Below are 18,358 nucleotides of genomic sequence, written 5' to 3' on the forward strand. Positions count from 1 at the left end.
GTTGTGAGCCACCATGTGGTTGCTGGGATTTGAACTCCGGACCTTCGGAAGAGCAGTCGGGTGCTCTTACCCACTGAGCCATCTCACCAGCCCTTTCCTGGTCTTTTCATGTTGTATCATTATAGACTATCATAGTCTCTTGTCTGACTCAGTTTATCAAAACAGCTAAAGCTTAATAAAAAGAAGAGGCAAGGACTGGCGATATGACTCAGCGGGTAAGAGCTCTGACTACTCTTCCAAAGGTCATGAATTAAAATCCCAGCAGCCACATGGTGGCTCACAACCACCTCTAGTGAGATCTGATACCCTCTTCTGGTGTGTTTGAAGACAGATACAGTGTACTTATGTATAATAATAAATAAATCTTAAAAGACTATGCATATATTCCTAAGTTAGTTTTTTTTAGTCTGAATAAACTTTAAGTAAGGAAAGACATTCTATAGGCTCTTTGCTGTTGAGTGCTTAGGTTATTGTCCTGCTACATCATAGGATAGGACTATCCCAGGGCACCTCTGGGAGCCTGTTGTATCTCTTAACAGAGAAGAAACAGGACACAACCATAATCTGGATAAGACCAGACCAAACCTTAGCAATGTAAATAACTCAATGCTTAAGATCCAACATTTATCTGTAATCCTTTGGGTTCCTCTAAAGGGCCCAAGTCACCTCTCTGGCTCCACCCTTGACAGCATCCTATATAGCCTTCCCCCTTCCTGCTCTTGATGGTCAACATATGGCACTGGCATTTCCATATTTGCTCAAATCCCTCATTGCAATTGGGCCACATTTTCCTCAGTAGTCTTTCCCGTACTCCAGGAATTCCAGTCCTGCTGTATAGTGCCAAGGTTTAGCTGCTCTCCATGACCCTTTCATGCCTTTTAAAACTAGTACCACCTTGTTGACGCTTCTTACATTACAAAGTATTACAAGATATGTTTTTGGATATAAATGCATGGAGGTGCAGCTTTAATATTTTATTAGCAAGTATTGTTTAATCTAGATAGAGGTGACTAAATGGTTTGTTGGACAATTATAGGAACTTGGTGTTGGGCTAGTCCCTGGGCATTGGTTTCCACCCATACCCTTGAATCTTTGTTGTATAGTCCAACCATATCTTTTGATTGGGTACAGGACTTTCAGATAGAAGATATTCTTCTGACATCAGGTACCCTCACTGTCCCAGAAAGGATCCCAGCAGACCAGTGCCAGCTGTCATAGAAGGAGATGGCCTTACTTACCAACACTGATAGAGGTCTCCTCAGATAGATGCTTGCCCATTTCTTTTTGTGTGGCAGTTGTAACAATCTGCCAAACAGAAGGTATGTCTTGGGGCCTTGAATTATCTTCAGCTCCACACCTCCTGAGGCAGCAGTTGGCTCTGAATTTGAGATGGAGTCTTGATCTCTCTGGGGCCTCCAGAAGTTATCAATCCCATCTAAAAAGAGGAAAGGCCACTGAACCAAAATTTTGGGGCATTAAGCAAGCTTTATTTTCTGTCAGACAGGCTGTCTCCCTAAAGTGGGGTTTGAGGAAAATGGTATTGAGCATAGAAGAAAGTAGGGGTAGTATAGCTCAAAACTGCAAGACTGAGGGTTTCCAAGGGGTGCGTTACCTAGGAACTCAGCGGAGCATCTCATCAGGGTGGAACTGAAGGAATAGGAATATGTCAGGTTCCAGAGAGTGGGTCAAGACATGGTCAGATTTAAGTTACACAGAAAACTGGAAGGACCTTGTAACACGATGGCTTCTAATCTTAAGTTTGCATCAGGCTGCTCCATCGAAATAAAATAGCTACTAGTCAAAATGCAGATTTAACAGTTTTCTGCTCCAAGTAAAGAAAGCGTGACCAGGGCTGGTGAGATGGCTCAGTGGGTAAGAGCACCCGACTGCTCTTCCAAAGGTCCAGAGTTCAAATCCCAGCAACCACATGGTGGCTCANAACCATCNGTAACAAGACCTGACTCCCTCTTCTGTAGTGTCTGAAGACAGCTACAGTGTACTTACATATAATAAATAAATAAATGAATAAATAAATAAAAAGAAAGTTGAAACATTTCACTAAAAAAAAAAAAAAAAAGACTCACTTATAAAAAAAAGAAAAGAAAAGAAAAGAAAGAGTGACCAATCACTTACAATAAATTGAATAAGCTATTAACTACACAACTGTGTAACAGTTACCATAGGGAAACAAAAGTGAAGAAATAGCATGTACATATAGCTGGGTGTGGGTAGCTTTACCTTCCAGATACCGTCAGGGAAAGTACTGTGTGGGAATGCGGCTTTGGAAACATCTAGTTTTTTTGCTTCTTTTTTTCCTCCCTTCCTTCCTTCCCTTCCCTCCCTCCCTTCCCTCCCTCCCTTCCTTCCTTATTTTGATTGATTGATTGATTGATTGATTGATTTTCAAAAGAGGGTTTTTCTGTGTATTTCTGGCACTTGCTTTGTAGACTAGGTTGGCCTTGAACTCAGTGGCCTGCCTGCCTCTGCCTCCCTCCTGCTAGGACTAAAGGCATGTGCCCCACCACCTGGCTCCTTTATAGCTTATATGCTGCTATGTGAAAGGGATTCTGTGTTGTTTACTTCTATGTGCTTTTTGTTGTTTTGGGTTGTTTGTTTGTTTTTGGTCAGCATCGAGTTACAGCTACAAGAACTAGGTCCTGTCATTCGTAGTGGCGTCTACTCCCATCTTGAAGCATTTGTGCCATGCAATAAGGAAACACTGGTAAAACGTCTAAAGAAGTTACACCTTAATGTTCAGGTAAGTGAAAGAGTAATTTCTACATCTTAGGTTTTGTAACCAATAAGCAAGAAAATGTTTGTTCAGAGTCTTTGCACATCTGTCACTTTTACAAAAGGTGTTTGAGAGCCCATTCTTTAGGGTTGGCAAGATGACTCAGCAGGTAAAGGCACTTGTCCAACAATACTGTACTCTGAACTTCACAAATATGCCATGGCATGAGCAATAACATGCACATGTACACTCTGATGTGTGTGTGTGTGTGTGTGTGTGTGTGTACATATTTTTTTTAATTTTATTTCAACAGTTGGTAGGTTTAGATGAGAAATACTGATTCCTAAGGTATAGATTTTTGGACTAGAAAGTCAATGTCGTAGGCACCACAAACAGAATTCTTTATTAAGGCATTGATTTCTGTTAACAAAGACATTTTTTTGAGTTGAGAAATTATAGTTCCTTCTTGTTCAAAGCAAGTTAATGAATAAAGAAATTGTATTACTATCTCATATCTTGTGTTTTTGCTGGCAACTTCAGACATTGGCAGTTAGAGCCAAAATTCAAATGACAAAAATGAGTAACTGATAAAATAGAACTAGAAGTAGAAACATTTTTTAGTTTGTGTTTTTTTGAAACAGGGTCTCACTACATAGCTTTGGCTAGCCTGGAACTCACTATAGACAGCAGGTTGACCTTGAAGTCACTAAGATCCAGCAGCAGTGCTGGGATTGAAGCTATGCGCCACCATACCCAACCCAGAGAAACACCATTTGCATAGTATAAAACACTTTATTTTCCTTTTTGAAAAGGACATAAGACCTAAACAAGCCCAGGGTTTACATTTGGGTGCTGGAACTTTAGGCCTTCACAATTTTGCTTGTTTTTGTTAGTGTGTATTTTTATCTTCTCTATGAATACTCTACTTGTAGTATATTGGTGTACCATGAATGTTCATAGTGCCCACAGATGGCAGAAAGTGTTGGCTTCCCTGAAGTTGGAAGCCAAGGTTGTTGCTAGCTGCCATGTGGGTTAGGGAACAGAATCTGGGTCTGTCTCTCCTATATGTCTTTCTTTTCTTTTCTTCTGAGATAGGGTCTTCCTATGTAGCTCTGGCTGGTCTAGGGCTGGCTATCTAAATCACACTGGGTTAAAATCATGTACAGCCATGACTGGCCTCACCTCACCTGGCTTTATGCCTTTCTAGGAATCAAACCTATGGCTTAATGCATGTTAGGCAGACCTTCAATCTGAGCCACATCCTCAGCCCCAGATTATACAATGTTTTGGACCAGCTGTAGTTGTACCAGCAGCACCTGCTTTAATGCTTTAATCCCAGCACTCTGGAGGAAGAGGCCAGCCTATTCTACATAATGACTTTCAGGACAACCAGAGGTACATAGTAAAAACCCCATCATAAAAACAGGAAGAAAAAGAAACAAACACAAACAAAATATTTTCAGAGAAACATTTGAAATTTGATATTTGAAGTTATTTAATATTCCACTGGATATGGGAGAAAGACACCATCTATCTTGTTCTTGTTGGTATTTGTATAAGCTTTGTCGCACCACTTTTATCTCTAAACATTGTTCGAGCTTCATATAAATAGAAACAAATTGTTTTCTGTAACTTACTTTCTAGCACTGTGCTATGCCTCAGATGTAAGTCTACATCTAAAACTATTGCTACTGATGTGTATAAAGTTCTCTTATATGAATAGATCTCATTTAGTTTCTGTTTTCTGTTTATGGATATTTGATATTTTCCAGGGAGGTTGTCTTAATTATATAATTCTTCAAGAAACCATGATAGTAAATGTTGAGATTTAAAAAAAAAAAATGTTATTCCAGATACCATTATATGCTTAGCTTATTAATTGGTATCGTGGAATAGTTAACATGATTTCTAGTCGTTTTCATGTTCTAAATATATCTTTTATCAAAAATTATAATATTGAGCCGGGCATGGTGGCGCACGCCTTTAATCCCAGCACTCGGGAGGCAGAGGCAGGCGGATTTCTTAGTTCAAGGCCAGCCTGGTCTACAAAGTGAGTTCCAGGACAGCCAGGGCTATACAGAGAAACCTTGTCTCGAAAAAACAAAAAAAAAAAAAAAAAAATATATATATATATATATAATGTTTTATTTTTTTAGGACTTGTGGTGCAACTCAGGGGTAAAGATTCACTCACTTAGTATGCCTGAGTCTCTGAGTTCAGTTCTCATTATAAAAAAGCAAAGAAAAAAAGTGAAGAAACAATTAAGATATTTCTGGCCTATGACAGTAATAAAGGTTTTAAGCACTAAGTATATGTTATTTGCAAGATGAAAATGCTATTGGCTGATTTAAGGTGTCAGATATAAAATTCTTTCTTTCTGTGCTGAACCCGTATGGAGAAGAGTTTCTGTTTCTTTCATTTGAGCTTGAATTTGAGTTTTGCTTGCAGCATAACTTACAATTGCCAACAACAGCTGGGACAGCAGGATGTCCACATCAGTAGTCGCCAGTTTTGTAGTGTAGTATTTCAGAGTAGTGTCTTCTTTGGGTCTATCTTCTAGCTAGGAGTTAAACAGTAGTCTGGGCAATGTCTCTCCCATTCTCTAGTTTATTTGCATTACAATTAATTCATAAAACTTATTGACCAAACCTTGTGCTCATGCTTAAGAATGTGAAGTAGCAGGTAAAAACTGGGACTCTGCTTGGTGAAACACAATCATCCTAGTTTTGCCTCCAATGTGCCTTTCTGGTTTTTTGAGACAGAGTTTTTCTCTGTGTAGCCCTAGCTGTCCTGGAACTCACTCTGTAGACCAGGCTGGCCTTGAACTCAGAAAACCACCTGCCTCTGCCTCCCAAGTGCTGGGATTAAAGGCATGCTCCTCCACTGCCCAATGTGCCTTTTGACAAATCAGTGCTGTTGAAGAAATAGCCATATTAGATATTCATTTCAGGTCTGTAATCAGTATGTGAAATGTGATTTTACTATTGAGGTCTGCTTATAGAGTAAGTTTTGTTAAGATGTTTATAAAAGTTCCAAATGTATCCCCTTTCCTAGGATGATCGTTTAAGAGAACCTCTGCAGAAGCTGAAGCTGGCTGTTAGCAACGTCATGCCTGAACAGCTGTTTAAATACCAGGAGGACTGCCAGGCTCGTAGTCAAGCCAAATGTGCCAAGTATGTACCTCTGCTTTGGGCTGGCTTTACAAAAAACACTTTAGCTCATGTTCTTAAGTAGTCCTCACCCTTGTGAAACCATTTTTGTCACTGAAATGATGTATTGATTTTTTTTTCCTAATTGTCACTCCCCACTCAACTGCTTTGCTGTCAGAAGCACAAGGCTTTATCTGGTTAATATCCATATTAACAAAACAAGAACCGAGCCAGGCGTGATGGGACATGCTTATAATAGCAATTAGGAGGTTTCAGCAGGGTGATTCAGGTTCCAGACTAGCCTGCACTTCATACTGAAATGCTGTCTCAAACACTGGTACTTGTTAGGCATTACATGCTGACCAATCTGACTAAGCTGGGGCTGGACACAGATAGCTTTTGACCTAAAGGATGAGCATTTGTACCTCCGTATTGTAGGTCAGAGGCCTGTGTACTCAGCCACTTTATGCTAGTTCAGAATTCACCATATTGTGTAGAAATACAGCTTCTTGTTTGTTCTGTTTTGAGTAACCATTTGGCTGAGCAACTCTGAGTATTGTGAAAACTTTGCTTCATAAAGTGTTTTTCAATTTTCAGGTTGCAAGCAGATGAAGAACGGGAAAAAAATGGATCCGATGATGATGACGATGAGAAACCAGGGAAGCGAGTCATAGGCCCACGGAAGAAATTCCACTGGGATGACACCATCAGGTGAACACTGTCAGTCGTCACTTAGTCAAGGGTAGAGTGAGAAGAACCCACAGCACAAGAGGACTAGACTGGAAGCAGTCAAAGACTAGTTAGTGTGTAAGAAAACAAACTCATGAATATTAATCTGGTGCAGTCACCTCAGGGTGTTAGGGCTCAGTTTCTATACAACACATTCAGTCAGCTCTTGAGGGGAGTGGAGCCATTTTGGTTGCAGAGGACAAGCATGTAATAAATATACTTGTGTGAACTGCTTGCTGTACCCCAGGAAAACAACTGTTCCTTTCAGTCGTTCCTCACTTAAAGAAAGGTACTAGAGGCCATTGTTTACTGGTAGGGGGGTGACTGTGTGCAATGAATGGTTAATGTTAGAATTTATTTCTCTTACCATTGTCTGAATTCTTTATTGTCACCAGATGTGTGTGCTTCAAAAATACCTGTTTTGAGTTTTATTTTCTTTAGTTTTATAATTCAAATTTCTGTATGTATATATATGTATTTTTTAATTTTTTAATTTCTGTATGTATATATATATATATATATATATATATATATATTTTAATCTATTTAGAACTTTGTTATGTAACCTTGTTGAGATCAAATTGGGATGCTATGAATTAGAGCCAAATAAAAGCCAATCTGCTGAGGATTATCTGAAGTCCTTCATGGAGACGGAGGTGAAGCCGCTGTGGCCTAAGGGCTGGATGCAGGCAAGGTAAGACATGTGCTTTGCTGGGATTGCGATGGTTTTGTCTTGCTGTCAATTTTATTAACTGTAGATTTACACAAAAACACACTACATTGATTTTGCTAAGAAATTACATTTTTGGGGGATGGTACATGGGAAGATTTGGATGGAGGAAAGGGAAAGTAGGGGTATAATCTCAAAAAATTATTTAAAATAAGAACTTACATGTTCAACATTCTATTAATATACAGTATTATAGACCAGGGCTACATTGAGAGATCCCCATCTCAGTAAAACTACTACGTGTATGTGTGTGTGTGTGTAGTAGTAGTAGTAATAGTAGTAGTAGTAGTAATAGTAGATGATTATCATCACTTAATAAAACATGTTTTGTGGAAATAGAAGTAAGTATAAAGATTTTATTTTGTTTTTAAATCAATTTCTTTTTTTTTTTTTTTTTTTTTTGCTTCTGAGTTTAGTAGTAAGAAAAAAAGGTTGTGGGATGATGGTTATAAATTTGAGGGGCTTTTAATGCATAGAATGAAACTACATGCTGGATTTAGAGCAGAGCTTGATATGGTGGCACACACGAGTAACAGGCCTAGTGAGAATGATACAGAGGGTTGCAGGTTTGAAGCCAGCCTATAGTGGAGAGTTCCAGCTTGGGCTGTATAGTAGAAACACATCTTAAGAAACACAGAATCACTGTTCATGGTGTGCACGCCTCTAGTCTCACAGACGTTATGAAAAGCAAAAACAGAAAGTGAAGCAATACCATGTTAACTATAAAAATAATGTTGTCTTTTAATGTTTCCAGAATGCTTTTTAAGGAAAGCCGGAGTGTACATAATCATCTTACTTCTGCTCCGTGAGTAAATCCTGATTCCAGATTTCTCCATTTGTTTTTATTCATGTTATGGCTGTAAGAAACAAAGATGGGACTGGAGAGATGGCTCAATGGTTAAGAGCACTGTCTGCTCTTCCAGGGGTACTGAGTTCAGTTCCCAGCAACCACATGGTGATTCATAACCTAGAAGCAGAGGCAGGAATCTCTGTGAGTTCAAAGCTAGCTGGGTCTATGTAGACCAAACTGACCTTGAACTCACAAAGATCTGTTTGCCTTGTACTGGAAGTCACCACCATGCCTGGCTGAAGTAATTTTAAGAGAATAAAAAAACCAAACTTGGCTATCAACCTACCATCTTTTGTTTTGTTTGTTTTGTTTTGTTTTGTTTTGTTTATTCATGGCAGGGTTTTGCTTTGTAGCCCTAGCTACTCTGAAATTCTCTGTGTAAACCAGACTGGCCCCAAACTCAGAGATCTGCCTGCATCTGCCTCCCTAGGGCTGGGCTTAAAGGCCTGGTTTCAACCTTTTAAAGTAGCATAAACCTTTTCTGTTGATTTCTTAAAATTCTAAATACAAAGAAACCATATAAAACTTTTCATGAAATATATTATTGAATAAAGCTGTTAATACTTTTGTTTGATAAAGTAGTGCCCTCTTTTGGTGTGTCTGAAGACAGCTACAGTGTAGTCATATACATTAAATAAATAATTCTTATAAAAAAAAGAAAGAAAGATGTTTTTTACTAAAGTGCTGATTGCCATAGGTAAGACTTAAGTCTACTTTTAGGTCATCTCCCTGTCGCCACCCTTTGTTTTGTTACATTGTTTTGACTGGTGACTTTGGAAACAGTCCTGAGATACTCTGCCAGTCTAGGTTGGTATTATTCTGTGGGGAGCTATGCAGGGAGCTTAGGTTAGCGCCTCTTGTTCTTATTGTCTGCGTGTATAACTACATCAGATGAGCTGATCATATAGTGTTCTTCCTTGTATACACAGAAATGGGTATTTCCTTAGTAAAAATAAAAAAAAACAAATGTCTAGGTCTGCAAAATGTTTATGTGGATAAAAGTACTTGCCTTGTAAACCTAAATTAGAGCCCTAGAACCCAATGGCGAAAAGAAAACCAACTCCTGAAAGTTCACCCCTGATGTCCATATATACATTGAGGCATGTTTATATCTATACACACACACATAGTCACGAATAAAATCAAATTTTAAGAAGTGTTAATACCAGAAATTAAACACAGGTCCCAGTATATGCTAAGCAGGTACTCTTCTACACTCAGACACATGCCTAGTACAGTGAGACTGCTATTAAAGAATGAGCCTTTATTCTCCTAATACATAGGAGAATGCCAGATTTTGTCTATGGTTGCGTATTGATCCCTTGGGGAATTAGCTCAGTTCTTTGAGTACTTACCTACAATGTATGGAGATAATGGTTTTATTGCTAGCACTTAAAATGGGGTTATCGTAATATATGAAGTTATCAAGTTATAATTGGCTTAGCACTTTAATGTACTTTTAATTATCATTTTGGGAATGATTTTATAAAACCTCTCCTTTTTTAAAAAATATATTTATTTATTTATTTACTTACTTACACTGTAGCTGTCTTCAGACACTCCAGAAGAGGGCATCAGATTTCGTTACAGATGGTTGTGAGCCACCATGTGGTTGCTGGGATTTGAACTCAGGACCTTTGGAAGAACAGTCGGCATTCTTAACCNCTGAGCCATCTCACCAGCCCCCTGCTGTTCTCCTTTTATACATGCACTTAGAAGAAATAGAAATTTTTATTGTATAGAAAGGACACTGTTAGTTTATTATCAGAGATCTGTTGTGTTTCAGTTATTCTGTTTTCTCTTTTAAGACAGTCTTGCTTTGTTGCCCAGTCTGGTCTTCTTGGGCTCCCAATGACCCTCCTGCCTCTGCTTCTCAAGTAGCTCAGATCATGAGTACATGCTGCTATGTCTGGTGCCCATCCATGCTGGGCATTGAGCTACACCCTAGCTCCATTGTTACTGCTACCTTTGTGTTTTGTTGTATGTATGCATGCATGTATGTATATATGTTTGTTTGTGTTTTTATTAGAAAATAGGTTAGATAAGCCAGACAGTGTTGGTACTTTAATCCTAGTACTGGGGAGGCAGAGGCAGGCAGATCTCTGAGTTCAAGGCTAGCCTCTAAACTCAGAGATCTTCGTATCCTGGTCTATGGAGTAAGTTCCAGGATAGCCAGGGCTACACAGAGAAACCCTGTCTCGAAAAACAAACAAACAAAGAAAACAAACAAACAAAAAGAAGATAGGTAAATATGGCTGTCTTAATGCTGCACTGCCTTTCTCCTAAAAGGGCATGGAGAATTACTGTTGCCTTCCTGAAACTACTTAATGTTGGCAGGTGTTTCATGCCAGTTCCTAAATGTTCAAAGTTTCTTGCTTTATTTATTTTGAAACTGAATCTCATTATAAAGCCTAGGCTGGCCTGAACCTTATGGTATAGACCAGAGTGACCTCAAACTCAAAAAGTTTTCTTCTCGCCTTTTAACTAATTATCATTCTAACAACTTTTATTTGATTTTTGCAGTTAAAAATAATTTTTAATAAAATCTTTTAAAATTCTTCTTAAGTAAAATATCATTAATAACCAATTTCCCTTAATTTGCATTTGGTATACCTTAAAGCTGTTTCCCTACATCTAATTGTAAGTTCTTACCCATCCTTTGAAATCAGTCTCCTTAGGCATCGGTTTTGAGTTATTTTATGTTTTATATATTCATGCGTGATTTTTAATTTTTCTTGTCTATATTTCTTATTTTAGTAATTATTTGGCCTTTTAGTCAATTTGAATTAGAAAAATATTGCTAAGTATCCCCAGGCAAGCTGAATACTTATATTTAGTTTCTGCCTTCAAGGAAGTTTCCCAGTAGTGGAAAGAGAGTAGTCTGCTGTAATCCATAACATATAGCTGCTTTTGAAATGACCTTCATTTTAATCTTTTATCATAGGGCAAAGAAAAAGGTTATTCCTGCATCAAAACCCAAAGTGAAGGTAAGAGTCCAGCAAATCTCTAGCTGGTCCTCATTGGTGAGTGTTGGGATGGATTTTTAAGATGAAGAGAGCATATGCTGTATAGCAAAGATTAATAGATGCTAAATTCCTTGATTTCAATGTCATAAAAGTCCATTTGAAAAATAGATGCCCGTGGAGCAGTGGGAATTTGCATACATTAATTCTATATAGAAATATATAAAACAAATGTTCTTTAAAAACATAGTTGTATTGGCATAGTTGTATGTGCCTTTAATCCAGCCCTCAGGAGGCAGAGGCAGGCATATCTTTGCGAGTTCAAGGCCAGCCTGGTCTACATAGATAGTTCTAGCATAACTAGGGCTACACAGAGAAACTCTGTTCCAAAAAACATAGCTAAGATTGTAAATAGAAAGGAGAAAATCCAGAGTCAAAGGGAAGCTACCCAGTTGATGATCTGTTACTGAGGCCTCATTGCTCTTGGAAAGACTACCAATCATTTTATGGAGAGACTACATATGGAGTGAGATATTACGGTTTCTTTTCTCTTTATTTTCAGAGTATAGCAGGTAGGATTTTCTGGGATTAGTATAAGTCAGAAATAGAAAAGAAGCCAGTGTAAAACAGGGCCCTTAGGGGGATTGAGAGATGGCTCAGTGGTTCTTCTAAAGGTCCTGAGTTCAATTCCCAGCAACTACATGGTGGCTCACAACCCTCTGTAATAGGATCTGATGCCCTCTTCTGGTGTGTCTGAAGACAGCAGTCTACTCACATGCATAAAATAAGTAAATCTTTAAAAAATGAAAAGCAAAAAAAAGCGCCCTGAAAGAATCACATCTGCCGGGTGTGGTGGCACACGCCTTTAATCCCAGCACTCGGGAGGCAGAGGCAGGTGGATTTCTGAGTTCGAGGCCAGCCTGGTCTACAAAGCGAGTTCCAGGACAGNCAGGGCTATACAGAGAAACCCTGTCTCAAAAAAAAAAAAAAAAAAAAAGAATTACAGCTTTAGTTACAGATGAGGAGAAGAGGGAGCAGTAGAGAAATGATGACAGTTATGTCTTGGCCAAGGGTCTAGATTAGAGAAGTAGAGGACGGTCCTACCTGAAGATGTCCCCTGTCTTACGACTTTAATTTGCATTACTTGGCAAAGCCTTACAGGTAAGCCTAGGACAGCAGGTAAAAACAGGTTTTGTGCCATGTAATGTTTCACATCCTAGACTGACTTCTCAGTCAAACATATAAGCTGTAGACAGAGCTCAGACAGAGTGTACACTGCATGGCAGAAGTCTGTGTTTAATCTTACCACCACAGAAAAGAGCCAGAATAATAATAAACAAAACAACCCATAAACAACAAACAAAAAAAAAGCTATGAGCTTACTGTCTACTGTTTGAAATATAAACTACATGGCAGGGGTACATTAGTATAGGTTAGAATCAGTGGACACAGTTAACAAACAGTTAAATCCCCAAGAGGACAGGCCATAGATTTGTTAATTTAGAACATAAAATTACCTGGACATTGTGGTACTAATCTGTAATCCCAGAACTATGGAGGGAGAAGCAGAAGAATTGCAGCAAGTTTGGGACCAGTCTATCTTCTACATAACTCGAGGTCACTCAGGGATACATAGACCTGCTCCTACCTCCAAGAAAAAAGAACATATTGACAGTGCTAAGGAGAAGCTGTGAGCCCTACCACATTTCATCTGTTCTATAGCCAGGAACAAGTCTTCCTTCACTACCAAAGTGACTATTTAAAGTACAAAGGTAGACATGTCCATGCCGTGGATAGGGCTCATTTGATAACTGCTTGCTCTAGCACCCTTGAAGCCCTCACATCACATAAAGCAGTCATGGTAGTGCATGACTGTAATCCCAGCACTCAGTAGGTGGACACAGTAACATCACAAGTTCAGGCTGACCCTTGGCTTGATGGAGTTGGAGGTTAACTTGGGATACAAAAGACTCCGCCTCCCCCAAAAGAGATAATTAAAATGGAAACTTTGTGCTGGTGATAGCTTTGTATTATTGTCCCCACTCAATCCTGTACTCTAATGATGGAGTTTTAGTAATAGTGTGCTTGGACTGTCAACATGCGCAAACATGTGTCCATGTCTACCCCTCATTTGAGCAAGCAGTGGACCCTAATGGGGTCCTACCCACACTTCTATAACAGTGAGGCTTTTATGTTGTCAAAGTAAAAGTGTAGGACAAGTGCTATGGAAGTCAGAGTGTGATAGCATTCTTAACAGCTTACTTACTGTAACACCGTAGGCGGTGCTGGTAAAGACCCTTCCTGTTCGTTCTTTTCCCACTATGCTGAAGGTAAGTGATGTGGCTGTATACATCAGTATATAAGACTTTGGGTTTGGGACTTTTTCATTCTAAGGAGCTAATAGCACCTCTGAAATGATTTATTGATCTGTGCAGTAGTTTTGTCTTTATCTTAAACATGAAATCTAGCACTTTATATTACTCTCAACAAATAAATGGTTGCTCTTTAACTTGCTAATTTTTTCTCTATTTTATACTATAATTCTCTTAACTCTTCCTTGAATTTTAAGAAAGTTAATTTAACAGACAATATTCACTTAGATGTTTAGCATTTTAATTATTGATACCGTCATTTTCTTAGGACAGTAAAACTTAAGATTTAGACGAGTGAGTGTCTTTTCGCTTGTAGGAGACAGTAAGCACATACTTGATACATGACAAATGATGTCAGTCAAAACGAATAGAATGATTTAAATGTGGTTGAGTAACTCACTGGTTTCCTAATACACTGGTGGTTGGGAGCTGTAGAAATACAGCGAAGCAGAGAGCAACAGTCAGCATCCCAGCAAACCTTACTAGAGAAGAGTCATAGAGGCTTGGTGTAGACATGAAGCCCCTTCCCAGCACCAGGACAGTGAAAGTTGTCTGAAAGCGGGGATGGACATAGGTTCTGAATTTCTAATTTAAGTGGAGGGAACGAGTGATGTCAGTTAGTGTCCTTTAGCCCCATTTTCTTTTCTTTTCTTTTTTTTTTTTTTTTTTTACAGGTGTATTTATTTAATTATTTAATGTATATGGGTGCACTGTAGCTGTACTGATGGTTGTGAGCCATCATGTGGTTGCTGAGAATGAAGGTTGCTCGCTCCAGTTGGCCCCACTCTTCTCTGGCCTAAAGGTTTATTATTATACATAAGTACACTGTAGCTGTCTTCAGTTGCACCAGAAGAGGGTGTCAGATCTCATTATGGGTGGTTGTGAGCCACCATGTGGTTGCTGAGATTTGTTCTTCGGAAGAACAGTCAGTGCTCTTACCTGCTGAGCCATCTCGCCAGCCCCCCTTTAGCCCCATTTTCAGGGCCTGGTAAGATGACTTGCAAGGACATGGTGGTGTAGTGTGTCACACAGCGGTTACGTGGAGAGCTGGGTAGAGTACTGTCTTAATGTTATTTTGGTTTTGGCAGTCTTTTCAAGATTTCTAGCTTTAAAATAAAGGGCCCAGTACTGTGGTATATGACATTTATATCTGTACTTGGGAGGCAGAGACACATATATCTTTGTGAGTTCAAGGCCAGCCTAGTCTACAGAAGGAGTACCAGAACAGGCAAGGCTATAAACAGACTTATATCAAAACAAACAAAATAACCAAAAATTAATAATTTTAGTCATCATAAGAATTTCTTAGTCTTATAAAAACTAATTTAAAATTTGTAAATTAACTCTGTATTTTTTTTTCTAATATAATGCTACTTATGCTAGGAATGTAGCCCCAAAAAAGACCCAAAAGCTCCTGCATCCACGGTGGCTTCAGGTGGTGGCCCTTCCTTGAGCTCCAGCACATCCATCGTTGCCTCAGCCAGCTCTAGCTCAGCACCAGCCCAAGAAACCATCTGCCTTGATGACTCCCTCGATGAAGACCTTTCTTTCCCCTCAGCCTCACTGGATCTTGTATCTGAAGCTTTAGCTGTCATCAACAATGGGAACAAGGGCCCCTCAGTTGGTTCAAGGCTAAATGTGCCAACTACAAAACCTCGTCCAGGACTGAGAGAAGAAAAGCTAGCAAGTATCATGAGTAAGTTACCACTGGCTACTCCCAAAAAACTAGATTCTACTCAGACTGCTCACTCATCAAGTCTTATTGCTGGTCACACGGGGCCAGTACCAAAGAAACCCCAGGATTTAGCTCATACTGGTATTTCTTCAGGCCTTATTGCTGGTTCTTCAATTCAGAACCCTAAAGTTTCCTTAGAACCATTGCCAGCCAGGCTGCTCCAGCAAGGACTGCAGAGGTCCAGCCAGATCCATGCTTCTTCCTCTTCACAGACGCATGTCTCCTCCTCCCAAGCCCAAGTTGCTGCCTCCTCTCATGCTCTGGGAACATCAGAGGCCCAAGATGCTTCTTCGTTAACACAAGTAACAAAGGTGCACCAGCACTCAGCTGTCCAGCAGAACTATGTGTCTCCATTACAAGCCACCATTAGTAAATCACAGACCAACCCAGTGGTGAAATTAAGTAATAACCCCCAACTTTCCTGTTCGTCCCAACTACTCAAGACTTCAGATAAGCCACTGATGTACCGCCTCCCTTTGTCTACCCCATCACCTGGAAATGGTTCTCAGGGGCCCCACCCCCTAGTTTCTAGGACAGCACCGAGTACCACTACCTCCAGTAACTATTTAGCCAAGGCTATGGTGTCACAAATCTCCTCGCAGGGTTTCAAATCTCCCTTCTCAATGGCTGCATCTCCCAAACTTGCCGCATCTCCCAAACCTGCCACATCTCCCAAACCTTTGCCCTCACCTAAGCCTTCTGTTTCACCCAAGCCCTCTCTGTCAGCTAAGCCTTCAATATCTACTAAACTGATTTCTAAATCCAACCCAGCTCCCAAGCCTGCTGGATGCCCAAGTTCTTCTAGTCCAAACACACTAGTAGCCCAGAGTAGCCACTCCACAAGTAACAACCCTGTCCATAAACAGCCCAGTGGAATGAACATCAGCAGACAGTCTCCCACTCTGAATTTGTTGCCCTCAAATCGTACTTCTGGCCTTCCGACTACAAAAACTCTTCAGGCCCCTTCTAAACTAACAAATTCATCATCCACTGGAACTGTTGGGAAGAACAGCTTGAGTGGAATCCCAATGAATGTACCTGCCAGCAGAGGTAGCAACCATAACTCAAGTGGAACTAACAGGACTAGTCTATCTGGGGGAACAGGAAGTGGAACACAGGGTGCTACTAAACCGTTGTCTACTCCACATAGACCAACCTCTGCCTCAGGGTCTTCAGTGGTAACAGCCAGTGTGCAGGTATGTATGGACTGTGTATTTATATAATGAATGTAAGATTGAGCAAACTTTGAATCACCTTAATGACTTCCCAGGTGATCCATACAACACATGGTATGTGTTTAAAATGGGCTGAAGACAACCACGCCTGTGAAATGTTCTCAGTGTTGACATCCTAGTGCTGGGTGAAGTTTTCATTGGAATGTGGGTTTTTATTTCTTCACCCAAGTATCATGTTAGGCCATACACCTGTAATTCTAGCACATGGAAGCTGAAACAGGAAGTACTTAGGTGGAAGGCCAGCCTGGGCTATATGAAGGGGATTCTCAGCTAACCTGAGCTGCATAACAGAGTCTTAAAAATAAAAAAATAAAAACTTTAGACGGTGGGCACGTTAGCTGAGTGATAGTCTCTGTAACATGTGAAACCCCAAAGTCAGTCCCCAGTACCAGGGAAAAGTCAAATTTACCTTAGCATTTGTCCTGAAAAAACAATACTTGAGTGGATATTTAAAACTATCTCTTAGCCAGGCATGGTGGTGCATTCCTGCAATCTTAATTCTTGCAAGGTAGAGACCAGATGTTCAGAAGTTTTAAGTTGTCTTTGGTTACACATCAGGTTCAAGGCCAGCATGGGCTGTATGACACCCTGGTGAGGGAAAAAAGTCTCCACAAACTACCTCTCTCTCTCTCTCTCTCTCTCTCTCTCTCTCTCTCAAAGCAAAAAAAAATTTTTTTTTTAGTAATGCAGGCATTTAACATTCATTCACTACCTTTTCCTGTGTCTTTATAATGTGTGAGAGGGCATGATGTGCATAGTGGGTGCAGTGCTGAAGAAGACCAGAAGATGGCAGCAGATTCCCTGGAGCTGGAGACAGGCAGGCGTCAGCCTTGGATGCTAGGATCCAACCTCTAGTCGTCTGAAAGAGCAGCAAGTGCTCTTAACCACTGAGTCACCTTCTTTAGTTAGTAAATCACGTTTATACATTTGTATGTTTTTAAGCATTTATCCTCTCCAGAATTTTATTTACATTAACTTTTTCGTTATGTATAATCCTGTCTGCTTAATGTGGAATGCCTATATACCACATCTTCTCAATTTGCTAATTTTTAGTGTAAACTTGCCTCTCAATTAGTCAAAACTTGTTTGCTGGAAGGGACATAAGTAGTATCTCCTTCACCATTGCTGTTGCACACCCGATCACATCTTTGTATGTTGTAACACCCGAGAGTGCACTTCCTGGCTCACAAACGGCCACTCGGAATCCCTTGTATGGTATTTAGGATTATAGAAAAGTCTAAGGCTGTGATGATTATAGTATACCCTTCTATAAGTGATGTGTTTTCTCTGCTGAGAGTAGAAAATATACCTTTAAATCCCAGTATTTTTAGACTATAGCTGTATTTATCTAATTTCATTAATTTTGTACTTAGGACATAAAGAACCTCAAAACTGACTATATTTTCAGCTCAAGAATATTATATTTTCAGTCAGTGAGATGGCTGAATGGGTAAAGGTGCTTGCTACCAAGCGTAATGACTTGAGTTTGATCCCTGGGACCCACATGGTAGGAGAACAGACACTTGAAAGTTGTCCTCTGGCCTCCACATCCACACACCATGGCAGTCTCCTGCCCAAGGATAAATGTAATTTTAAGATTTTTTTTTATATATATAAAAATAAAGGCTATGTTATTCTGTGTTTGGTAGTTGTTTCTGACTCGGTGCTTTGTTTAGAGAGTATATGTTTGTGCACAGACCTGCCTACCTGTCCCTGAAGCTGAGACTCACAGCATGTGCTGCCCCACCCACCTTTCTTTTTCTTTTTTCTTTTTTCTTTTTCTTTTTCTTTTTCTTTTTTTTTTTTTTTTTTTTTTTTTTTTAGACCTGGCCTTACTCTGTCGTGCAGGCTAGCTTCAGAATTG

The 18,358-nt window shown here is 39.7% G+C and overlaps 1 protein-coding gene across 5 annotated transcripts in view; it reads left to right on the top strand.

The window, feature by feature from the left end:
- The window catches only part of Ubn2 (ubinuclein 2), an 82,658-nt gene that overhangs the window by 46,317 nt on the left and 17,983 nt on the right, over window positions 1-18,358 (top strand). For 3 of the 5 annotated variants that reach the window (XM_029535052.1, XM_021189826.2, XM_029535053.1), the window contains exons 8-15: window positions 2,629-2,758; window positions 5,786-5,904; window positions 6,478-6,591; window positions 7,160-7,303; window positions 8,094-8,144; window positions 11,134-11,176; window positions 13,432-13,482; window positions 14,908-16,455. In XM_029535052.1, the coding sequence (XP_029390912.1) occupies window positions 2,629-2,758; window positions 5,786-5,904; window positions 6,478-6,591; window positions 7,160-7,303; window positions 8,094-8,144; window positions 11,134-11,176; window positions 13,432-13,482; window positions 14,908-16,455 (2,200 nt within the window). The remainder of the gene's footprint in view (window positions 1-2,628; window positions 2,759-5,785; window positions 5,905-6,477; window positions 6,592-7,159; window positions 7,304-8,093; window positions 8,145-11,133; window positions 11,177-13,431; window positions 13,483-14,907; window positions 16,456-18,358) is intronic. The other 2 variants (XM_021189829.2, XM_021189828.2) reach the window with 1 other exon arrangement.

The sequence above is a fragment of the Mus pahari genome, chromosome 2 (genome assembly GCF_900095145.1).
Source record: "Mus pahari chromosome 2, PAHARI_EIJ_v1.1, whole genome shotgun sequence".
Taxonomy (NCBI): Eukaryota; Metazoa; Chordata; class Mammalia; order Rodentia; family Muridae; genus Mus; species Mus pahari.